This window comes from Zonotrichia albicollis, chromosome 2 (assembly GCF_047830755.1).
Source record: "Zonotrichia albicollis isolate bZonAlb1 chromosome 2, bZonAlb1.hap1, whole genome shotgun sequence".
NCBI classification, from domain to species: domain Eukaryota; kingdom Metazoa; phylum Chordata; class Aves; order Passeriformes; family Passerellidae; genus Zonotrichia; species Zonotrichia albicollis.
Genome location: NC_133820.1, coordinates 519,103 through 543,388, shown reverse-complemented (window position 1 = coordinate 543,388; position 24,286 = coordinate 519,103). Strand labels below are relative to the sequence as shown.

At 49.2% G+C, this 24,286-nt stretch overlaps 1 protein-coding gene and 1 long non-coding RNA gene across 13 annotated transcripts in view; one reads left to right on the top strand and one right to left on the bottom strand.

Annotated features, from left to right (window-relative positions):
- Nucleotides 1–24,286, top strand: part of C2CD3 (C2 domain containing 3 centriole elongation regulator) — a 39,237-nt gene that overhangs the window by 10,538 nt on the left and 4,413 nt on the right. For 2 of the 12 annotated variants that reach the window (XM_074530170.1, XM_074530271.1), the window contains 20 exons: nucleotides 364–765; nucleotides 1,025–1,176; nucleotides 2,420–2,663; nucleotides 3,301–3,484; nucleotides 4,829–5,009; nucleotides 5,995–6,167; nucleotides 8,981–9,101; nucleotides 10,239–10,507; nucleotides 10,867–10,956; nucleotides 12,001–12,600; nucleotides 13,572–13,895; nucleotides 14,851–14,989; nucleotides 15,651–15,715; nucleotides 16,289–16,494; nucleotides 17,192–17,292; nucleotides 18,204–18,458; nucleotides 19,280–19,488; nucleotides 20,242–20,983; nucleotides 21,236–21,520; nucleotides 22,151–22,256. In XM_074530170.1, the coding sequence (XP_074386271.1) occupies nucleotides 364–765; nucleotides 1,025–1,176; nucleotides 2,420–2,663; nucleotides 3,301–3,484; nucleotides 4,829–5,009; nucleotides 5,995–6,167; nucleotides 8,981–9,101; nucleotides 10,239–10,507; nucleotides 10,867–10,956; nucleotides 12,001–12,600; nucleotides 13,572–13,895; nucleotides 14,851–14,989; nucleotides 15,651–15,715; nucleotides 16,289–16,494; nucleotides 17,192–17,292; nucleotides 18,204–18,458; nucleotides 19,280–19,488; nucleotides 20,242–20,983; nucleotides 21,236–21,520; nucleotides 22,151–22,256 (4,848 nt within the window). Of the gene's footprint in view, nucleotides 1–363; nucleotides 766–1,024; nucleotides 1,177–2,419; nucleotides 2,664–3,300; nucleotides 3,485–4,828; nucleotides 5,010–5,994; nucleotides 6,168–8,980; nucleotides 9,102–10,238; nucleotides 10,508–10,866; nucleotides 10,957–12,000; nucleotides 12,601–13,571; nucleotides 13,896–14,850; nucleotides 14,990–15,650; nucleotides 15,716–16,288; nucleotides 16,495–17,191; nucleotides 17,293–18,203; nucleotides 18,459–19,279; nucleotides 19,489–20,241; nucleotides 20,984–21,235; nucleotides 21,521–22,150; nucleotides 22,257–22,344; nucleotides 24,270–24,286 lie in introns of those variants that run through there. The other 10 variants (XM_074530232.1, XM_074530222.1, XM_074530210.1 and 7 more) reach the window with 10 other exon arrangements.
- LOC141726042 (uncharacterized) lies at nucleotides 13,714–19,400 on the bottom strand. The gene is made up of 3 exons (XR_012577520.1): nucleotides 19,268–19,400; nucleotides 16,015–17,549; nucleotides 13,714–15,038 (listed from the first exon to the last, which is right to left on the bottom strand). It is a non-coding gene; the product is annotated as an uncharacterized LOC141726042 (long non-coding RNA).

Genomic DNA, 24,286 nt, shown 5'->3' with positions numbered 1-24,286 from the left:
CAGTTTCTACCAGTTTGCCCAGCTTCTAAATGAGAAGCACTAACAGTTTGACGGATTTGACAGTTCTGAGGATAAACAGCTCTCTGTATTAGCAGGTGAAGGATTCAGAATGGGGCGAGCTTTAAGGTCCCTTCCAACCCAGACCATTCAATAACTCATCTGTAATTGTGTGGTTTTGCACTCGTGGATTTTGTTTCTTAAAACTACGTGTAGTTTATTTTACAGCAAAAGCTGTAGCTTGCAACCACCATAATGCCTTGGGGTGAGTTCTGGAGCCAAAGGTGTGCTGTGTTTTCCTGAGTTTGTGTTGCATGCCTTGTTCCTGGATGTGGCACATCTGGCCAGCTGTGCTTTGCCTCGCAGGTGTCCCTGCAGCTGGTGGCCGACGCCGCTGCCGGGTCAGCCACGGCCCCAGCTCCCCAGCAGGAGCCCAGCAGGAGGGGTGGAGGTGCAGGAATCCCTCCCTGCCCCAGCGGGAGCCCCGAGGAGGGCCGGGCGCCGGGAGCGGGCGGCAGGGACGTGGCGCAGCCGCTGTGCCCGGTGCCCGCCCGGGATGGGGTGGCACACGTGCCCCCAGCTGAGGAGCAGGGCTTGCTGCTGCACGTGCTCCTGATGGTGCCTGATGGAAAGGACTTTGTGGCTGAAGGCTCTGGCCTCCCCAGCTCCTGCAATGTGTATCTGAACTGCAAACTGCTCAGCACTGAGGAGGCAACGAGATCCGCTGTCGTCTGGGGCACGAGACAGCCTGCCTTCAATTTTTCTCAGGCAAGTGACATGTTCTCCATTTCCCACCGATGGAAGCGTGGTATTCCCCACTGACAAACACATTTCCTAGTTAAATTACTTTTTTTGTACCTAGAAACATCTCTGCTTGGCTCTGTTGAATGCACATTTGATTTTTAACTTCTGTGTCTAAAAAGTACAATTCTGTAGACTGGAATAAAGTAGATTTATCAGAATGCTCTGTACTTAGCCAATATTTTCCAGTGAATTCTGTGCACTAATTCTGCTTTAAACCTTTCAGGTGATGCCTTTTTCGTTGACCTCCAAACGCTTGGAGCGGCTGAAGAACAATGTCATGATCATTGAGGCATGGAACAAGCTGGGAAGCCCTGGCTCTGACAAATTGCTGGGATTAGTGAAACTCCCTCTGCATCAGTTTTACATCTCGTTCAAGTAAATTTGGTTTTTTCCCCATTTTTTTTTATTGGTTTGGGAAATATCCTAGCTGAAGCTTAGAGAAAGAAGTAGGTGATGGTGTGTGGAGGTTTTGTGGGAGGGTTCTTAGTTACACTCCATAGCAAAAGGCATTTTTGCCCTGCACTGAGCAGGGTGTGAGTTACACTGTCCTTGTCCAGAAGTACGATAGAGTGTGACAAGAAAAGTCACTGTGGTGCCTCAGGGTTGGTGCCTGCTTAACCTGTGGTCCTGTGATGGAATAAAACTAGAAGAAGTCAGAGTGACTACGCAGAATGAAGTGTGGCTTCCCATCAGTAATTTTCCAATACTGTGTCTGGGTTTGCCCCTAATTATGTTCTGCAGAGATCCCATAGGGATGCTGTCAGTTTGCACAGCCTAGGTGTCAAAAAGTCTCCAAAACCTTCCTGTTTTAATTGTGTTCTTCTCCAAAGGGATTCTCCAGAGTTCTTTGTTCTTCTTGAGTTTAATCTATTGGCTTCGTGTTCAGTTAAGTAATATACCTGCTTAAAACAGTTTAAATTCTTGGAAATACTGGACAGAAGAAATTCTTCCTAATGCAAAGGATTTATTCCTTTTATTTTGGTCAGAGCTAGTGGCATGTGGAAACCAGGTGGTGCTGGAGCTGACTGGCCACTACTTTGTTAGTTATTATTGTGTCATTTGTATCATTTTTTTTAGTAAGCCACTGCAGTTTATTTGTGTGTATCTGAGAATCCCAGAATGGTTTGGCTTGGGAGGGACCTTAAAGCCCATCCAGTGGCACTGGCACCTTCCACTCAACCACGTTGCTCCACACCCCATCCAACCTGGCCTTGAATAACTTCAGGGTATGATTGGAGATTTTTACATCTTTCTAGGAGTCTGTCACTGTTCCCTCTTTTCTTCCATGCCCAAAGGCACATAACTATAGTCATAAAAGTATCATATGGTTACAGGGTGTTAATGAGAGTCTTGTTCCCATTCATCCCATTGTTCACAGGTCTCTAGGCTGGCTGGTAGGTTTTGGGAAATTGTCCTTTGTCCTTGCTGGCAATAACTTCTTGCACCCAGCAGCTCATGGGTGAGTGAAGGTGGGATGTGAGACAAATTTCAGAGGAACAGAGATAGACTGGTTTTTATCAGCATTGAAAATCCCATCTAAAGCGTGTTCGGTGTGATGCTGTTCCTGCTCAGATGGCTCATGCTCATGCTGGGGCTTTTTTGTTTGTTTGTCCTGCAGGGATCCCAGGGTTTCCCAGCTGCTCCTGCAGGCTCAGTACCCGGTGGTGGCCGTGGATGGCCCCGTGCCCGTGGTGGACGTTTTCACGGGCAGCACCCGTGGCAGCCTGAGGGTCACCCTGGCCATGGGATCGGCTGAGCAGATCGTGGCCCTGCAGAGACTCAGATCTGAGGAGGGAATGGTGCCCCCAGTGGCACAACGTCCTCCTCACTCCCTGGACCATCTGGCTGCACAACCCACACTGGTATTTACTCTTCAGTATGCCCCATTCTTGCTGTTAAGGATATGTCAAAAGGGTTTTACCAGTAGGTTCATTAACAGATGAATGATCCCCAATCTCTTCTTGGAGCTGTAGCCAATTTTGTTATATTCTGCAAATTGTACACAGAATTATATTGTTTATACTCTCTTTTTACCAGCTTGACCTCACCAGTCTTTATGCCATTTTTATTGCCTTGCATGTCCACTGTTTCTATCTTCACAAGTCCAGTAAAAACAAAAACAAAATTATAGAAAATCCTAATTCTCACTGCCTTATTGTGGGGGTTTTGCCACTACCTTGGAGTTGGATAGGTAGGAACTTTTATGTATGTGCTTTGCAGGAAATAAAAAAAATTTCTTTCAGACTTTCAATGTTTCTGTAAACTTTAGGAGGAAAATGGTAGATAATTTCCCTGTCCCCCATCTCAGGCTTCTTAAATCCTTATCACATATAATTGTTTAGATTGGAAAAGGCCTCTATGCTCATTGAATCCAACCACTACCCAGCCCTGCTAAGGCCACAATTAAACCATGTCCCCAAATGTTACATTCCCATGGCTTTTAAGTGCCTCCAGGGATGACTCAACCACTTTCATGTGGCTTCCCCTTTTTTTTGCTAGCAGTTGGAGCCAGGAGGGGAAGACCTGATGGAGCACGTGTTTGAGATCCACGTGGAGAGTGTGAAGGGACTCACTCCCCTGCAGTCCACGGTCTGGGGAGAGGCTGACTGCTACATCCAGTACTATTTCCCTGTTCAGGAGGCTGGCTGTGGTGCACTGCAAGGACCTGGACTGCATGAGGATGGTAAGTTTGTTTTATAATTTTCCCTTATTTAGAGCATTGCTTTAATTAAATATCATTTAGTCGTGTTCCCTCTGCCTAAGTAAGAGGGGGACATGTTTTTCTGAGCTTTCAAGTGGCGAACGCTTATTTTCTTGAAAAAACTGGGGTTGGGCTGTGTCTCTGGACTCAAAGCCTTGTTTGTCTGAGGCTGGTGGCAAGTTCCCAGTGGGAAAAAGAGACCTCATTCCAAATCTCTTCACATGGTACCTTCTCTTAAAGGGTTAAAGGTGCTAGAGGGCTGTGCCTGCTAGTCCAACAAAGGTGCAGGAATGGGTCTGCAGGGAATAGGGAGATAGTACACAGTGAAATTCAGCAAGGGCTTTACATGCACAGGCCTTTCAGGGTGCTTGTTTTGCTCTCCACAACTCCCTGACAGGTGAGTGCAGCCAGGTGGGGATCGGGCTCTGCTCCCAGGCAGCAGAGGACAGGACAAGAGGAAACGGCCCCAGGTCATGCTGAGGGAGGCTTAGGTTGAATATCAGGGAAAACGTCTTCATCAGCAGGGTTATCACACCCTGGCACAGCTGGCTGGGTGAGTGGTGGAGTCACCATCCCTGGAAATGTTCAGAAGTGTTTGGATGTGGCACTTGGGTATGTGGTTTGCTGGGTGGCCATGGCAGGGCTGGGTTAACAGCTGGATTTGATGATCTTAGAGGCCTTTTCCAAACATAACAATTCTGTGATTTTCATGGATACACCAACAGAAGAGTTGCTTAGTTTCGATCACTAGGATTGACAGAATGGTTTAGATGGGAAGGGACCTTAAGTCCCATCCATTCACACCCCCTGCCATGGCAAGGACACCTTCCACTGTCCCAGGCTGTTCCAAGCCCTGTCTGACCTGGCCTTGGACACTTCTAGGGATCCAGGGGCAGCCACAGCTGCTCTGGCAACCTGTGCCAGGGCCTCACCTTCCTATTGGGAGGAATTTCTTCCCAATATCCAATCTAAATCCAGATTATAAAAGAATATTTAAATAATTGTAATTGTAGGAAAGAACATAGTGTTGTGTGCTTTGCATCACCACTGAAAAAAAATGACATTCAGTAAAATGGTTCCGTAGTAAGTGCTCTGGGATTTCTGTACTGCCTCTTTAGCTGTAGTTCCCAGGCTGTGGCTCGCAGGGTCATGGGGCTGTGTGGATTGCTTGTAAAAGCTTTGTGAAATGAAGCTCAGAAGAGCAAACCTTGTCCCAGGAGGATTTCACTCCCTGTCCATGGGTCCTACCTCCTGAATTAGTACAAGCAGAAAAAGATGGAAAGCTGCAATTCCAACCACTTTTAACCAGTTCTGCTTGACTTCTAGGCATCACATTAAAGCCGTTTAGAACAGCTACCACCTTGTGTGTCCCTGATCCCATCTTTAATGATGAACATCATCATTCCCTGTTGGTTCCTGCTGATGTCCCAGTCCAGAGGCTCCTGGTCAGTGCATTTATGTCACCAGGAGCAGCAGCAGGAGGAATCCAGTTTGAAGTCTGGTGCAGGTACAGAACAATGTCCTATTATTTGTAGATAGCACAGCAATACTGATAGAGGTACATCTGATCTTGAAAAATCTCTGGCTCTGGAATGGATATTTTTAATAATAGAAAAAAGGTAAGCTCATCAACATTTAGTGATGACTATCTGCACTTAAAACCTGTGAGCCTTATTCCCCACCAAGAGTCCTAATTACTCCTTTTTATAACTTAAAAAGTGTGTGTTAATAGTTTGCTTTCTTCCATCTTTTAGTCAGCATAACAATCTAAAAGTAGTTTAAATGCTTGGTGCATCTAAATTTTACTTAATAGCACCCTGAAAGTATAATTTCATTGTGCTGGATTTGCTCTTTTCCCTCATACAAATCACTGAGTACAAGAGAAGTAATAAAAAGTGTTTTGTAAATTCAAAATGCTTCTTTGGCTACTGAAGATAATTATTAGTAATGGAGAGCAGAAGCCATGAAGACAAATAGCTTTGGAAAAAGATAATAATCTGTTCATTCTGCAGTAAACAAGTCAGGCTTTTTAAAATTTGCTAAGTCACATAAGAATTACTCTGAGCTGTTCGTAAGATACAGTGCCAGAATTTGTTTTAGGATGAAGCTGAAGCCAAGTAATGCACTAAAAAAAGGTTTAGAGTTATTTTTTTATATTCACAATCTGGTACCTCACATCTGTTCTGCAAGAGAGGTATTTTCATCTATTACTGAGAAGTGAAAGCAGAGAATATTTGGTGCCAGATCCTTCTCTTGTTTTTCTTTGGGATGCCAACTTTTAGTGGAGTTCTTGCCTGTTGACTTGTTAGGACTAGTGCAAGTATGTATTTGTAGCATTATCTGCTTAAGCACTTAATGATTCTTTTCTTCAGTGGAAATACATTTATTTTTCTCCCGTAGCTGGGGAGGCTAATTAAGCTTTGAAGACACTCAGAGTTGACTTCTGTACAGTTTGAGAGAAATGTTGATGCTGGTTTTTTGTGTCCTACCAGGTATTATTACCCAAATGTCAGAGACCAGCTGGTTGCCAAAGGGGCCCTGCCTTTGTCACGGCTCTGTGCCATGGTGACTCTGCAGCACCGCCAAGAAATAGGGATTCAAACTTTTAACCTTCCCTTGGTGCCCCGGAGTGATTCCTCAGAGGAATTTCATCTGCGGTCTTCAGGTGAGCAAGGCTTGTGGGCTTTCCCTTCAGGTGGTAAAGCCAGGTTCAGTTGAGGAAACATCTGAGCAGCACAACAGTATGTGATGGTGTGTTAGCAAAGGACAAAGGAAATGGCCTCAAGTTGTGCCAGGGAGATTTAGCTTTGATATTAGGGAAAATTTCTTTCCCTAGTGGGCTGTCCAGTCCTGGCACAGGCAGCTCCAGGCCATGGTGGAATCCCCATCTCTGGTAGGATTTAACAAGTGTGTGGATGGGGCACTTAGGGACAGGGAGGAGTGGTAGCTATGGGAGTGCTGGAGGAATGATTTAGCTCTATGATTTTATGGGTCTTTTCCAGCCAAAGCAGTTTTGATTCTGTTTAAAATTCTGTCGAATTCTATAAAAGTCTGTTTGCCTCCAGGGCAAATAAAAATATGGATTTGTGTTGGCAACTGAAACCAACCAGGAGTGGTTTTCCTCCCAGCTTTCACTAACACCATAATGAGTAAAAAATCAGTGATTAAACAGGGGAAACCCTCAAACGTTCAAAAACTTCAGAGTTGGCCCCCAGGCTTGCAGTGCTTGGGGTTCGCCACAGGAGGGCAACACTGCAGGCGTGGTCTTGCAGTGCTGTTGTTTGTCCACAGGAGGGCGACACTCTGGCCTTGACTTGCAGTGTTGCGCTTTGTCCACAGGAGGGCGACACTCTGGCCTTGACTTGCAGTGTTGCGCTTTGTCCACAGGAGGGCGACACTCTGGCCTTGACTTGCAGTGCTGCGCTTTGTCCACAGGAGGGCGACACTCTGGCCTTGACTTGCAGTGTTGCGCTTTGTCCACAGGAGGGCGACACTCTGGCCTTGACTTGCAGTGCCGCGCTTTGTCCACAGGAGGGCGACACTCTGGCCTTGACTTGCAGTGCCGCGCTTTGTCCACAGGAGGGCGACACTCTGGCCTTGACTTGCAGTGTTGCGCTTTGTCCACAGGAGGGCGACACTCTGGCCTTGACTTGCAGTGCTGCGCTTTGTCCACAGGAGGGCGACACTCTGGCCTTGACTTGCAGTGTTGCGCTTTGTCCACAGGAGGGCGACACTGCGGACCTGGTCTTGCAGTGCTCTTGTTTGTCCACAGGAGGGCGACACTGCGGGACCCGCCTTGCAGTGCTGCGCTTTGTCCACAGGAGGGCGACACTCTGGCCTTGACTTGCAGTGTTGCGCTTTGTCCACAGGAGGGCGACACTCTGGCCTTGACTTGCAGTGCTCTTGTTTGTCCACAGGAGGGCGACACTCTGGCCTTGACTTGCAGTGCTCTTGTTTGTCCACATGAGGGCGACACTACGGACCTGGTCTTGCAGTGCTCTTGTTTGTCCACAGGAGGGCGACACTACGGACCTGGTCTTGCAGTCCTCTTGTTTGTCCACAGGAGGGCGACACTGCGGGACCCGCCTTGCAGTGTTGCACTTTGTCCACAGGAGGGCGACACTCTGGCCTTGACTTGCAGTGCTGCGCTTTGTCCACAGGAGGGCGACACTGCGGACCTGGTCTTGCAGTGCTCTTGTTTGTCCACAGGAGGGCGACACTGCGGACCTGGTCTTGCAGTGCTGTGCTTTGTCCACAGGAGGGCGACACTACGGACCTGGTCTTGCAGTGCTCTTGTTTGTCCACAGGAGGGCGACACTACGGACCTGGTCTTGCAGTCCTCTTGTTTGTCCACAGGAGGGCGACACTGCGGGACCCGCCTTGCAGTGCTGTGCTTTGTCCACAGGAGGGCGACACTCTGGCCTTGACTTGCAGTGCTGTGCTTTGTCCACAGGAGGGCGACACTACGGACCTGGTCTTGCAGTCCTCTTGTTTGTCCACAGGAGGGCGACACTGCGGGACCCGCCTTGCAGTGCTGCGCTTTGTCCACAGGAGGGCGACACTCTGGCCTTGACTTGCAGTGCTGCGCTTTGTCCACAGGAGGGCGACACTCTGGCCTTGACTTGCAGTGCTGCACTTTGTCCACAGGAGGGCGACACTCTGGCCTTGACTTGCAGTGTTGCGCTTTGTCCACAGGAGGGCGACACTCTGGCCTTGACTTGCAGTGCTGCGCTTTGTCCACAGGAGGGCGACACTGCGGGACCCGGCTTGCAGTGCTCTTGTTTGTCCACAGGAGGGCGACACTGCGGACCTGGTCTTGCAGTGCTCTTGTTTGTCCACAGGAGGGCGACACTGCGGGACCCGGCTTGCAGTGCTGCGCTTTGTCCACAGGAGGGCGACACTGCGGGACCCGCCTTGCAGTGCTGTGCTTTGTCCACAGGAGGGCGACACTCTGGCCTTGACTTGCAGTGCTGTGCTTTGTCCACAGGAGGGCGACACTCTGGCCTTGACTTGCAGTGTTGCGCTTTGTCCACAGGAGGGCGACACTGCGGGACCCGGCTTGCAGTGCTCTTGTTTGTCCACAGGAGGGCGACACTGCGGGACCCGGCTTGCAGTGCTCTTGTTTGTCCACAGGAGGGCGACACTGCGGGACCCGCCTTGCAGTGCTCTTGTTTGTCCACAGGAGGGCGACACTGCAGGCCTGGTCTTGCAGTGCTGTTGTTTGTCCACAGGAGGGTGACACTCTGGCCTTGACTTGCAGTGCTGCGCTTTGTCCACAGGAGGGCGACACTGCCTCCCAGCTGAAGCGCAGCCTCTTGCCCTGCCTGTCTCAGTGGTTTTGTGGAATTATCCTTTCAGAAAAACACTCATTAATAGAGTAGGTTTTGTGTTAATAGATATAGCTGAATATTGAGCGTGTTGCATGTACGTGCATTATGGACTGAGCATTTCTTTCCTTCCTTTCTTTCATTAACCCAGGTTTGCTGGATGTGAGTGTAAGGTATCAGCGATCCCTGAAAACAGCAGCTGGAATAACTGCTCAAGCTGTTTCTCTTTCTGTACAAATACACAGGGCAGCTGGTTTGCAGGCAGCAGCCAGGTAAGGCCTCATTCAAAAAGGACCACTTTTCACTTGAAACAGCCTTATCTGGAGGCAGCAGGCTGAGGCATGGGATTAGATCAAATTCTTACTGGCCAGTTTTCCATCTGCAGGGACCAAGATTCCAAGTAGGTCCTGCTGTAAAGTGACAATAACTTTATAAAGACCATCAGCAGCTGTTCTGCTCCTTGAAGCTGCAGTACAGGGTGGTAGCATTTGTTCTGTAGAAGGATGCAGGTCGAAAGGGCATGTTTTCCTACATTTCTACTTTTTTTTTTTGCACAAAAGGCTGATGTAAAAACTGGCTAATATAAGATGGTACCTATTTGGGCATTGGTTCTACTGTTGCTGATGCTATTTAAAAGCTAGCTGGCGTTGTTTTCTTGCATTTCACTGTGAAAACCTCAATAAACTGACTAGAAAATGAAGCATCTTCCTTCCCGCCTTAAGGCTTCTGCTGCCACTGTGTGGTATCAGCTAGACTTAGTTCCAGAATACGTGATTTTCCAGAGTTGGGAAAGGGCTAGAATAGAGGGAGTCAGTTCCACAAGAGAAGGGTGGCTCCTGGCATTCCAGAGCCATGGCCTGACCCTTTCTCAGTGTTGCTGTGAGACCCTGGTCCATCCTAACTAAAGCAGACCCTGAAAGGTGAGGATCACTATCGTATGGTGAGGGAATGGAGTGACCTCAGACCCTTCATTCTTCAGGTGTATGACCTGAGTAATACCTGGGTCTGGTTTATTGTAAATTACTCCTTTTGCTGGTCAGTTTTGGTCTGTAAAAATAATCTGGCCTGACCTTTGGCTTCTTTCTGGAGCCGGTTCTCAGGGAAGTTTTTCTACAGGACAGCGAATCCTTAAAGGTGCTGAGTACCTTCTCAACCACAAATAAGAGCACAGCCACTAGTGATGAACTCATGAGTTCCTCTTGCCATTTTGTATCTGTCCCTGGTATGTTCAGATGGAAAGGAAAGGTGCAAATGCTATGCAGCCAGAGCCTGCGTGAATTTTGCCTTAGAACCTTCACTGTTAGTCCCGTCTGTTCACCTGTGTTTAAGCATGTTGGCTGCTAGATTCCCCGTTCATTATCTGCATTCTCTTCCTTCTTTTCCTCTCCTCTCCCCGCCGTGGGCTGCAGGGCTGTGGCGCAGAGGAGCCCCCGTGTGCGGGACCAGGCAGGGGCGGGGGTGAGCGCCTACGTGTGCGCGCTGCCGTCCTTCCTGCCGCCGGCGCGGGCGCGCCGCACGCGGGCCGTGCCCGGCTCCTTCTGCCCCCAGTTCGGGCAGCGCCTGAGCTTCCTCTGCCCGCTCGTCACCCACAGAAGCACCGGGGAGGCCTCTTCTCTGGGGGAGCTCCTGCAGTCTGGCAGCGTTTTATTCTCCGTCTACCATCAGAGCGCCAAGTCAGGTAAGGACAGCAGGGGCAAGGATTGAATACTGGTGCAGAGATCCCCTTAATTTTAGTGAATTAAAAAAAAATCTCATAAAATAATGGTATAATTTGGGTTGGTACTTGAACTACCCCTCCCTGCAATGAGCAAGGCCATCTTCCAGCAGGTCAGGTTGCTCAGAGCCCTGTGCAGGGAACTCTGCAGTTGTAATAGATGTAATTATCTGAATTGTCTTTGGGAGAGACTGTTCCCCTTGTGCAAAGAGGTTTTGAACCTCCCAGTGATGAAGCTCACCTCTTACTGCTGTCCTCCAGTCAATCACTTCTAAACCTTCCCTGCCAGTTGGGTGTATTTACAAAATCATTTTATTTTCCAGCCACTGACAAGCTGGCTGACAGAACATGCCGAGATTATCTTCTTGGGACCGTCACGATCCCGACCAGAGACCTGCTGACAAGGAGATCAGGTAACACAGCAGTGCTGTGCTGCTGACATTCTGTGTAAATGCTACTGCAATTCCTTAAAACTATTTACATTCCTGTTTCGGGGGGCTTGTTTTGGTTTTAGGGGGAGTTTCTGGGTTTTTTTAGACCAAAATTTTTTCAGATGTTCCCCATGTGTTCAGTAAAAATCCAGTATTAGGAAAGTCACATAAAGGTTGTTTGAAAATCTGTTTTTTGGGGTGTAGCATGTTTGGTGGCTGAATGAATATTCTGGGGCTACTATGAAGAAATTTAACTCCATGCCAGCTGAAACCAGCATCTAAAATCCTTAGGACTTTATTCAGTGTTGTTTATTTTCTAGATAGAAAGTCCAAAAAGGATGACAGGTCCATGAGTTGCAGTGTTTAGTGCAGGACCAGTGACTGTTTTTAAAATGTCAAAGCTGCAAACAAAAGTCTTAGATAATTAGGAAGAAACAGGATTTAATATTTTTGTTGTTTTTTGGGTTTTTTAACTGTATATGAAATACCCCAATACTCCTTTTGAGTCCCTTCCACTTTAGACAATTCTGTGAAAGTTCTGTGAAAAAATTATTCACATATCTGTCCCCTACTGATCTTCTTTATCTAGTATTAGTTTGGGATTATTATACCCTATAATAACAATGTTTTTATTTTTTGCCTTGGTTATTTCTGATTTAATTTCAGTGAATTTCTCATTTTCTCCAGCCCAAAATTTTGAGGTTGTTTTTAATGGGAAGGAAGTAGGAAAAAAATGAGAACACGTAATTTTATAATTGGGTATCCCAGGGATATAGTGTTATTGTAAGATGGGTGTTGTTAATGAAGGGAAAATCCTTTGGGATCAGAACTGCTGTTGAGGTTTTTAGAAGGCCAGAAACTTGTTGCCATTTCAGATTAGAAACTATTTATTAAAATTCCAAACGAGAACTAAGCCCTAGGTTTATTTGGCGTTCTGGTCCTTGGTTGGTGACCGGAGAGGTGCCTGTTCCTCAGTGGCGTTTTTGGGAAGCTGGGACGAGTCTAACAGGCCCTGTGCTCCCGCAGGTGTTTCAGGCTGGTTCCCAGTGACCCTCTCCGAGGCGCCGCTGTCCCCACAGTGCCCGAGCGCCCTGCAGGCCGTTGTGGGAGGGCTGGAGCTCTCGGTGGCCTTTGCCCACCAGGGCGACCGGGAGCGCGTCCTGGAGGCGGCGCGGCTGCTGGGCTGGAGCGGCGAGGGGCCCCGCGAGGATCGGGAGCGCGGCGCCGGCCCGGTGGCCGTGACCGTCTCCACGCCACGGCTGTGGCTGCCCCTGCGCTGCGTGCTGCTGCCAGGGCAGGCTCACCTGCACGAGAGCACCCGCTGCTACCTCAGGTACAAGCTGTACAACCAGGAGCCCACCTGCACGTGGCTGCGGCGGCCAGAGCTGAGCCACGACATGGAGAGCGTCACGGTGAGCTTCGGGAAAGCCAGCACGGTGACCCTCGGGAGGAGCCAGGGGCTGCTGTGGTTCTTCAGGGAGGAGAGGTTGGAAATCCAGGTGTGGTGTGCCTATGGAAAGGACAATGAGGTGGAAAGACCCCTGGACACAGATCGTCTCATTGGATCTGCCTACGTCGACCTGGCGGCGTTGGCAGAGGGATCCAGGAGAGCGCTGAGTGTCAGTGGTGAGTCCCTGAAACTCAGGGTCACATCCCATTCCTCCCTGCTGGCGATTTAATGTGCTTCCTTCCCTAGTCACTTTAAACAAAATGTTCATGGGTTTGTTTTGTCCTGCACAGAGTCCCGGGGTGGTCAGGGTTGGAATGGATCTCTGGAGATGACCAGTGCCACCCTCTGCCCAGGCAGGGTCACCTGCAGCAGGTGCCACAGCAGCACATCCACGTGGGTTTGGGGTGTCCCCAGAGATGGAGGCTGCAGGCCCTCCCTGGGCAGCTGTTCCAGGGCTCTGCCCCCTCCATGAGGTGGAGCTGGTGTTTTAGTTTATGGCTTCTGTCATCTACATTGTACTCATTGTACAATGAGCTTTGTGGACTGATAGGCTTTTATTTAAGGTACATTACAAGAGTTAAAACTAATTTTTATGCAGGGTATATGTTGTATTCTCCATATGCGTATCTGAAATTGTGCAGAGTCACTGTTCCCAGGGCTCTCAGGAAGTTAATGTGCCCTAATCTGAGTGACTGGGGGAAAATGAAGGTGTACCAAATTTGGGGAATTGGTCATGGTTTTTAACGTTTCCAGGCTTATACTTCTGGGTGATACTCACATAGAAATTACACTGGGAATCAAAATTCATTCTGCTGGGCTCGTGTGAGGTCTCTGCAGGAATGAGCTGCAGCAGCTGCTCTCCAGGCTCCTGCCTTTGCCGTGGCTCAGTCCCTGGCTGTCTGTGCCCTCTCCTGCAGGCGTGTACCCCCTGTTCAGGTGCAATGCTGCAGACCTGGCAGGAGCTGTTGCTGCTCTCCAGGCTCCTGCCTTTGCCGTGGCTCAGTCCCTGGCTGTCTGTGCCCTCTCCTGCAGGCGTGTACCCCCTGTTCAGGTGCAATGCTGCAGACCTGGCAGGAGCTGTTGCTGCTCTCCAGGCTCCTGCCTTTGCCGTGGCTCAGTCCCTGGCTGTCTGTGCCCTCTCCTGCAGGTGTTTACCCCCTGTTCAGGTGCAATGCTGCAGACCTGGCGGGAGCCGCCGTGCGTGTCCACGTCAGCGTCGCTCCCAGTGCCCCTGCCGTGCCCAGAGCTCCCTGTGCTGAGCAGGGCAGCAGCAGCAGCAGCAGCAGCAGCGAGGGTGGAGGCACAGGGGACAGCCCTGCTCTGGGCCAGCAGCTCTCTGACAAACAGCAGGTGGATGTTGAAGGTTCAGGGATCACCAATGGCCAGCCGCAGGAAGAGGACGTGGTGTTTCTGGAAAACACGGTTGCTGTCAGTATCCTCGTGGAGAGAGCAATGCATCTCAGTTTGAAAGGTAACACCTCACACACACACTCCCTCCCTTTTCTGTCTTTGCTGCCTTTCTTTTCTCTTTCTTGTTTTTCTGACTCTTTGTTTCCCTCTGAGATCTGTTCCTGCTCCAGCACAGTGAATGGCAGGGAGGGATTTTTAACTTGGCTTCGTGGTGTTGCAGCCCCGATCACTGTGTAAGTACAGGGGAAGCAGGAGGCTGAACTACACAGCCTGTCCTCCTGAATAAACTCCAAAATAGAAATAACTTAATGCTATCTGTTAGAGATGACAGCCAAATTCTGTAATTAGGCACTGTCTGAATAGCTGAACTCCAGGTTAAGCACTGACTAACTGAACCCCAAGATGCCCTTGTCTCACAGACTCCTGCAAATTAGCACATAATAAATTTGTAAAGCTGGCTCACTGTACTCAGCTCTTCTTCCCTTGACAACACAGCTAAGAGTCAAATGCAAACCATTATTTAAAGGTATGTAATTCTAAAGGAATCTGAGCCCTGCAGATGCATTTTTATAATCATTCTAGAATCTTCTGGAATCCATGGTCTTTGAAAAACTGGTGCAATTTTGTTTGTTATTGCAAAGTTTTTGATGATATAAAGCAGAAATATTTATATATTTTTGTCTTGCAGCATGGAGAGTAGCTCAAGCACTGGAATAGGGTCCTCGGGACCTGGGTTGTATTCCTTGCTTTACTTCTGACTTCTTAGATGACCTTGGGCAAATGATTTTTCTGTTTCTGCCTTGAGTATTCCAGTTTCTGCTCTGTGAAAGGTTCATGTAATGTTTGCTTCCATCGTAAACATAACATGCTATTAGCTCCACCAGTGAAAAGGAGTATTTTCTAGATGGTGGATTTCTTTGCCAGCTGTGTGATCTTAATTGCTGAACTGCCTTTAGGCTTTGTTGCTGTTGTTGTTGTTAATTAAGAAGCGTGTGTTGAGTTCTGTGTAATTCCAGGGAGTCCCCTGACGGAGCGGGAGGTGGCCGCCCCCAGCAGCTGCGTGTCCTTTGCTGTGGCTGGGGCAGAGGCTCCCGTCACCACCCCCGTGGTGGCAAACACAGACTCACCAGTCTGGGACTTCCAGCAGCAGGCACGGTGAGAGATGGGGCTCACACAGACACTCCCACATCTGGCAGCCAGGCAGCTGTGGAAAGGACATGAGGGTTGGGGCTTTCTAGCTCAGACCTGGATATCTGAGCCTAAATGAAAAAAGATTATTTGGCTGCTTCAAGGCACCTCAGCAGATCAAGTCGTACATGGCAGTATTCAGGAATTAACCTGTGTGATCCAATCTAGTGTCTCCTCCAGTGTTTTAAATCTGAGCCCCTTCAAAGAACCTAAAAACTGTTCTACATTTAACACTTCATTTCTACATGTGTTTATTTTTTATTTCCAGCACTGAACTTCAAACATTACAGCTTTGAACCATAGCCCCAGTGCTTTGCTGTCACTGTGTTATTGAATCATGAAATAAACTATTTCTATATATCTGTTCCCTCACAATTTCTTTGTCCTATCTTTCAAATGTACAGCAAGAGTGAGGAGAGGGGAATACTTATTGAATAAGCAGAAGCCCAAACTCTGTAGAGATGTGTTACATTGAGGCTCAGTAATTTGGGGTTTGTTTTGTTCCTGTCCCCATCAGTACAGAAAGAAACTGGTTTGTCTGGGTAGATAAAATGGCACTGACACCTCAGAAGCATTTTACTGCTTTTCCCTGCTTTGCATAAAATGTTATGGTTTTTATTCCTAACAGATTATCCAAAGAGCTTCTCCTGGATCCACAGCAAACCTTGGTCTTCAAAGTGTGGCATAAAGCAGGTAAAGTTTGTGGTGCAGTACTAAGAGGAGTGTGTTTTTTGCATCCCCTTCCTAAGGTTCCTTGTATTTCATGCAAGGAAAATTAATTCTATTAAGTGAATAGGAGAGCAGAATTGTAATGCCATCTTTTGCCTTGTACAAGAAGAATGCTAGAGATAAATACCTGTTCATTTCCTGGCCCTTGGCATCCTCCTGTCCCCCATTAATCATCTTGCAAGATTTAGTTCATCTGTATTCTCTCTGGTTTTATTGTAACAGTGCTTTAGATGTTGGATTTTCCTGCTGAAAGAAATTCTTACCTGCTTCCTTCTCGTGCTGTTTGGTTTTGCTTCCAGAGTAACCTTCCTGTGTAGCCAGAGCACTGAGTGCTCACAGTGCTTCTCCTGCCCGTCCCTCTGCCTGCCCTGGGCTTTCTCTGTTCTGCAGGGACATTTTTGGCTGAACAGAACCCAGGTCATCCAGACCATGTCCCCCTGTTGGACAGGATGTTGTGTGCCCCCAGGCCGTGTTCCCAGGGCTGTGTTTTAGCATTCCTGATGCTGATGTCAGCGCGTTGGTGTCCTTCCTCCCCAGAGTCGGAGCGCGTGATCGGGTTTGCGGCCGTGGATCTCTCTCCGCTGCTCTCGGGCTTCCAGCTGGTGTGCGGCTGGTACAACATCACCGACTTCAGCGGGCAGTGCCGGGGGCAGATCAAGGTGGCCGTGTCCCCTCTGCAGAGCGTCAGCAGCCTGAGGGAGGAGCGGCAGGCCAGGGCCCGCAGCCAGCCGGAGAGCTCTGCCGTACGTTCCTCCGTCTCCTGCCCTCCCACTGCACTGCTGGGAGCCAGCACTCTGGGCTCCCGAGACAGTTCACAGCACTCTCATGGACCAGTCTGCTTAAAAACCTCCTGATTCCTCAGGAATTCTGCGCCAGGTTTCCATGGTAGCTGCTGGCCAGTGCTGGTTGCAGCACCTCAACCAGGTCATGAGCATCCCCTTGGCTTCTCTCTGTGGTTGCTTCATTTTCTTTAAGAGACTGTTCTGTGCATTTGGATGTCTGGGAGCATGGCTTAGATCTGTTTGCTGCTTTGGGTGACAGCTGGTACCCAAAAACATACAGTAGATTCAACTTTTCATTGGTTAGGAAACATCCAATTTGGCAAGAATCTGTTTTTCTGGGATATTTGCTTTTTATCTGGGTTTTTCTTTATTTTCTAGGCTCCCCAGATATGCTTTGGTGTGTTATAGACCTGTAAGGCAGCCTTTATCCTACTTTCCATCACTTTACTCTTTGATAGCGTGGGGGAGTTAACAAAAGCGTCTGAAATGAAAGTGTTGTGAAATAGTACTTTGGCTCAGTGCTGGGAAATCATTTGAAAACGTAAAGCTATTTAGAAAGCCTGAGGTTTTTTAGATCAGCAGGATAGTACCTGAGTTTCTCTTATTTTCTTATTGTGAAAGACTCATGTAGAGTGTTCCTTTTTCCTCTCCATGCCAGGTGAAGGTCAGCTTTCCAGCATGTCCCAGTAATTCTGCACACTTGTCCACGCAGATGTTGAACTCCTTGTCAAAGGAAGTCAGCGTTCCTGCTCGAGAGCAGTAAGTCCACAGGCTGACAACTTTTTGGTTATTTTTCGGTCTCAGAAATGCTTCTCTAAAGCAAATTGGCTCTACTGGAGAAATGGTACACCTTGTCAAAGTGTGCCCACTGTGTTTGGGCTGAAAAATTAGTGGGCATTGCCTTTCCCAGTGGGAGAGAGGTGCAGGAGGAAGCAGTCCTGGGACAGGTTCCTTTTGGCACAGCCCAGATGTTCTTTTCCTTGTCACTGATACTTCCTGATTTGTTTCATTTGCACCTTGGTAAATAAGGATTTATTTGCCATTGGTAAATGGTAAATAAATAAATAATAATTTATTTACCATTGGTAAAAAGGTGCCCTTGTTAAAGCTGGCAGGTACTTTATCCAGGTACTGATAAGAATGAGGATTGTGTCTGTATTTGGTTTTATTTTTAGTAAGTGTAAATTAGATAGAGTATTCCTGATGCCTCTCCTCTATTTTGCCCTAATTTCTGCCCATGACCAGTGAATGGTAGCTGGTGAAAGGCTGCAGTATTGCATATTACAGGAGCAGGACTGTCAGACATCCTGCAGTAATTCTGCTTTCTGTCCCTTCAGATGAGCCAGAGTGGCTTGGTTTATTATTTGTTTGTTTAGCCTGCAGAGACGATCCTCTCCCCATTTGTGTCTTTGAGGTTTGGAGGGACTGGGTGCCACCACTCTGGGCTCTGAACACCGGCCTTGGGAGCTGTCTGCCAGCCCCACTGTTACCTTGGCTTTGGCACAAACCTGGGGCAGCAAATGCCGTTCCTGTGCACATTTGGAATTACTGGCTTCACCCACGGGTGGCTCTTTAGTGGATTTCAGACACGGGCTGCTCTCAGGTGGCAGACTTTGCCCTGTGGGAGGCTGCAGGCTGGATTTTGGGATTGAACAGAGGGCTGTTTTCAGCAGGATGGGCCCCGCTGGCACACAGCCCCCCCGGCACGAGGAGCACATGCAGAACGTGCGCCGCTTCCACGAGTGCCTGCAGCGGCAGGAGGGCAGCCCACGGAGAGTGCAGGGATCCCTGCAGCGGCAGGAGGGCAGCCCACGGAGATTGCAGGGATCCCTGCAGCGGCAGGACAGGAATGGGAATGCGTGCCACGCCACCCGGAGGGACACGGCACCGCTGGCCTCGCGCGCCGCGCTGCTCACCGCGCTCAGGTAACTCCTGCAGCCCCTCAGTGTGCTCAGGTAACCCCTGTAACCTCCTCACTGTGCTCAGGTAACCCCTGTAACCCCTCAGTGTGCTCAGGTAACCCCTCACTGTGCTCAGGTAATTCCTGCAACCCCTCAGTGTGCTCAGGTAACCCCTGTAGCCCCTCAGTGTGCTCAGGTAACCCCTGTAACCCCTCAGTGTGCTCAGGTAATTCCTGTAGCCCCTCACCCTGCTCAGGTAACCCCTCACTGTGCTCAGGTAACCCCTCAGTGTGCTCAGGTAATTCCTGTAGCCCCTCACCCTGCTCAGGTAACCCCTGTAACCCCTCACTGACTAGATTCTAGGTTAAAATGAGGTATAAATTCAGAAGATTAGTGTTTATTATCTGTGGGAATGCAGGAATGAAAGAGACTTCCTGGGGTATTTCATCCCTACACAAGCAATGTATCTCAGAATCCCTAGATCTTTTACACAAAGCAGTCCTTAGATTTTTATCAAACTCAGCCATAAGTCAAGTAATATCCTTGGCTTTATGACTTTTCTTGGAAGGTCATCTCAAATCCAATTCCTTTGATTAAGTAAGTTTAGAACTAGTTCTTTTTTTAGCTTCCAGCCCAGGTTTCACAGCCAAGTCAGGATTTGTTCTGGAGTGTTATCCTCTCGCTTAGAGCACCCACAACACTTGCCTACCAATCTGCTTTTCAGTAAAAACGTTTAATCCTTTATCTGCATATTTACCTGTTATTGGCTAGAATGACCCAGCCTAAACCCAGCTGCCACAGGCTTATTTTCCCCCTCTGACCCAATTTCTTACCACTGCTTGCAGAAAGAACCTGAGTGAGCTGGATGAGGTTCAGAGGTACTTCAGTGAGAAGCTGACCAGGTCTTTTCCCGACTTCAGCACGTCCAGGCCAGGCCATGAGGAGCGGCAGAGTGACCATCAGGGCTCCATGGGCAGAGAAGGGGATCCCAAAGGCTGCCATCTCTTGGAAAAATCCAGTCAGTTGGTGTCCCAGGTCAGCAGCCTCATCAATGGTGAGTTGTTGCTGTGAGTAGCAAAGTGACAAGGAAATCCAATCCCTGCTGGTGCTTTTAAATAACTTACCAGAGCAGAGAATAAACTGGAGCCCAGAGCTACAGTTGCTGCCGGTTGGAAAGTTATTCCATGCTTTTTCTGCCCAGGCTTCCTGCAGGGAAGCAGCATTTCCAAGAGATGAAGGGCACGTCCCTCTTACGCCAGAATTTTCCACTCTTCTGCCGCTTTGATCTTCTCTTTTTTTCCTGCTCTTTATTCTCCAAGGTTTTGCTCTATGTCCTTTCTCATCCTTAGCAATTGTTTTTACTGCTTTTTTACATGCCTTCCTCTACAGTCTGTTCCAGACTCTTCCTTCTCCCTTTCCAAATGTCCCCCACCATTGCCTTGGATCAGAACTTGCCTCAGAACAGTTGGTCGCTTTACCTAACACTGGTGAATTCAATTCTCAAAGGATGCAAGCAGTGAATAGGATCTGCTCACTGGGGAGCAAAAATAAGTGATGTGGCTTTTTAAAGAATTTGTAAAAGTTCCTGTTAATTTCATCCTGAATGCTTCTGTTTTTCCCTTAGCATTTCTGTTCTCCTGGCCTTGTCAGTGGGTGGCAGAGCAGAACATGCTCACATGTTTGCAAAGCTGTGCGTGTTCAGCTCCCAGCCATCCTTACACCTGGGACTTGGTGCCCAAACCCCACATCAATCAGACTTTAGCTGAATTGTTGCTCCATGCATTCACTGATGCTGTTTTCTGTTAAGCAGACTTGCAGACCATGACTAAGAGCAGCAAGGCAGCCTGTGGGGAGCAGCAGGAGAGCAGCAGGCAGCGGGGCGCCTCGGCTGTGCCCGGCTGGCAGGGGGCAGGAGGCAGCCCTGCAGCTCCTGAGGGCCCGCTGGAGGTGCCAGCTGTGCCCAGCATTCCCAGGGACGCGCAGCAGCCGTGCCCTGCGGGCAGAGCCGTGTTTGGGAGACACATGTTGCACCAGCTCCTCGGCCCCGTGGTCCCTGAGGATCAGCATCCTTTTGGTCAGGAAAATGAAGGTGCTTTTGCCACCCAGCCTCACAGCGAGGAGGAGTATGAAGAAGATGTGATAGAACCACGAACTCTGAATGAAATAACCACCATGACAGACAGGACGAGCCCCTGGTCCAGCATCATCTCCGAAACAGGGCAGGGGGCTGAGCTGCAGCCTCTGGAGCCCAGGCCTGAAGGGCAGCATTCCGTAGATGTGGGGTGTTTCCAGAGAGGGAACAGCAGCACCTTGTCCAGCATGCTGCAAGGGGACAGCCAGGGCCTGCCCAGCGCCCTGAGCCCACCCGTGAGCCCCCGTGTGGGTGGGAGCAGCCCCTGGGGAGCTGCAGGAGACCTGCAGGGCTTCCACAGCCACACAGGAACAGCAGCAGGAGACTTCCAGGGCTTCCACAGCCACACAGGAACAGCAGCAGGAGACCTGCAGGGCTTCCACAGCCCCACAGGAACAGCAGCAGGAGACTTCCAGACCTTCCAGAGCCACACAGGAACAGCAGCAGGAGACTTACAGGGCTTCCACAGCAGTGCAGGAACAGCAGCAGGAGACCTCCAGACCTTCCAGAGCCACACAGGAACAGCAGCAGGAGACTTACAGGGCTTCCACAGCAGTGCAGGAACAGCAGCAGGAGACTTCCAGGGCTTCCACAGCAGTGCAGGAACAGCAGCAGGAGACTTCCAGACCTTCCACAGCCACACAGGAACAGCAGCAGGAGACTTCCAGACCATAAAGGGAAGTGTGGAGCTCCATGCAGGCTCCAAGGACCTGCTGCCATCCCCAGGAGACATGGGTGTGAGCAATGAAAAAGGCACTGAGAGAGAGGAGGAGGAGGATGCTGAGGCTGTAAATGGGGGTCATCAAGGCAAGGAAGGCAGTGGTTCTGATGAGAACTGTGCTCAGAGTGTATCAGCCCAAGCTGGCTCGGAAAGAAACAGCGAGAGCTTCCCAGATGACAGCAGTGAGGAGCCAGTGGAAGGCTCGGAAAACCCCATCAAGCAAAAAGTCACCTTGTATCCTTTACTGAAATGTTTTCTTAAACACTGGTGCATTCGGTGACTCTGCTGCTTAGTTAGCGTCTCCCTGGCCTCGGGACAGAGAAATGTGCTGTGTGAAACTTCCCTGGGAAATGAATCCAGGCTGGAGATCTGGGAGGGTGTTGGAGGACCCCCTTACACTGTTTCACACACTGTAGTGATGACTTTCTTGAAACTTGCAGCCAACAAATTTTGTGATTTGTGAGAGTCACTTTATTTTGGGTAGTTCCCACATGTCTTGTTGCATTTTCTCTCCGCGTTATTTTCCCCCGTGTGTTAGAGCTATTGTGTCTCTCCTGTATCAAAAGAAACATGCTTTATTTTGCTTTTAAAATACTTCCTAATGTTTCTTGCACAAATTACAAATCTTGAATTGAGTGCTGGAATCTTTGCAGGGTGAAGTCCTCTGCCAGTTGGTGAGGTGTTGTTTTAAAGTGAGTCAGTGTCTCATGCTCTGCAAGCCCAGGTGAGAGAACCAAGTGTTCAGAACAGTGGAATATTGGTTAAAACAAATGAAATTTACTGGGACCTGTTAACAGCTGAGGCTTTTTCCACCCCTGGACCTCTGCGTGCTGCCAAAGGTTGTTCCTAAACAGCTCTGCTCAGATCTGATCCTGGGGTTGTTCCCAACTTCTTCCTTCCACCCCAGGAGATGGAAGCCTCCATGAGACTGCTCTGCTCTACTTCTTCCCATCCTTCCACCCCTCCAAAAGTGAGTATGGGATGCCCTTGCCTTTATTGTCCAGCTTAGTCCATCCCTTGAGGCAGGAACAAAAGTTCTCCATTCCTTTGCCTGCCAGCACTCAGCTTAGGTGTGATGGCTTCCAGCAGTGTCAGGGGAATGTTCCTGACAGCTCTTCTCTCCGTGAGGATGGTTTTAACATCCATGGCTGTGTTCCCTGTGATCCTGTATGCCTCTCTATCAACCAGCAGGCTCAGGAAATGCTGCTCCATCAGGTCAGTGGGAGTGGCAGGTGCTCACTCTGCACTTCCTTGTGCTTTAGTGTGAGGTGACATGCCTGGTTCTGAGAGTTCCAACCTGTGATTGACAGACTTCAGATTATCTCTTTTAGATCAGGATGAAATGAGGGAGTTTGCAGCAGGAGGGGGTTCCTGGAGAGGGATCTTGTGATGATTCTGTGTCCCAGGGAGCAGTAGAATGGCTTGAGGAAAGCTGTGGATTGCTGAGGTTTTGCTCTTTTTTTAAATGTTCATAAGGGTTTATTTACTGTCAGAGGTTTGTGGCTCCAACATCTACATATTTATCTTAATTTCAGTTCATAAAGAGGGGGTATAAAAAGAGAGAGATTTTTTACTCAGGCATATAGTGATGGGATAAGGGGAAGCAGTTTTAAACTAAAAGAGGGGAGATTTGGATTGGATATTGGGAAGTTTTTCCCTGTGAGGGTGGAGAGGCCCTGGCAGAGGGTGCCCAGAGAAGCTGTGGCTGCCCCTGGATCCCTGGAAATGTTCCAGGACAAGCTGGATGGGGCTTGGAGCAGCTGGGACAGTGCAAGGTGTTCCTGCCCATGGCACAAGATAATGAGCCAAGCTTTAAGGTCCCTTCCCGCCCAAACCATTCTGGAATTCCTGATCCTTTTCCAGCCCCAGCTGTGCTGTGGATCTGGGTGTGCAGCACCTGGGCTGTTTGTTTACCACTCTTAGATAGGGTGATGCTTTAGTTCCTCTCTGTGTGACCTCTGAAACAAACCCTTCAAGGGACATTGATGTCACTGGGAACAGCTTGCCTGATGAATCAAAAGAGACTCAGACAGGCTCTGATAGCTCTGAAGTCACAGAAACCTCTGGTTTAATACTAATACCAGCTTGCCTTGAACTCCCTCTCTGCAGCTCTGAGCTGAGTGGCTGGAACTACAGCCTTGCAAATTATTACTAATTAGGTAAAATCTTGGCAAGGCACTATTTGGATATTTTGATCTCAAAGCACTTGATTTGAGGATTGGCTGGCACTAATCCTTTGCTGCAGCACTTGTGGGATGTGTGAGACAGGATTTGGTTGTGCCTTGTTCATCACATTCCCTCTGCGAAGAACCAGTTTTTCACTGCTGCCAATACATAGAGTTCAGAAAAAAATGCTTCCTCATAGTTTTGTTTTTAGTTCGGGACATCAGCTTCTAAATGTGGCCTTGGTTTGGTTGTGCACAGGCCAGCAAACAGCCGGCGTGACAGCAGGGCTGACAGCCGAGCTGTGCTCTGGTCGCAGCAGGGCCCTGTCGCACTTGGCAGCTGGCAGACATCCCTGCTGGCCTTGCAGGGCCCTCCCTCCTGCCCTGAGTGACACAGCAGTGCTGGGCTGTGGAGCTGGGCAGCCCCAGCACGGGGGCTGGCAGCACTGGGGACAGAAGCATTGTCACAGCTCCTGCTGAGAGAGCACGGGGCCCTGAGGTCAGGCTCAGCCTGGATGCTGTCACACCTCCCAGGGATCAGACTTTTGTAGAGCCTCACAAAACCTCTCTGTTTTTTCCTTGTTTTCTCCATGACATCAAGCTAATGCTTCCCATTCTTGGGGTCCTTCCCAGCTCTTGTCTTCCACACACTGGGGCCTAGAGGATAGGTTTGGAAAATCAGAGCATTGATAAACTCTTCCATAAAATGCCAGAATCCCAGAATGGTTTGAGTGGGAAAGAACCTCAAAGATGCTCTTGTCCCACCCCCTGCATGGGCAGGGACTCCTTCCACGGTCCCAGGTGCTCTGAGCCCCATCCAGCCTGGCCTTGGGCA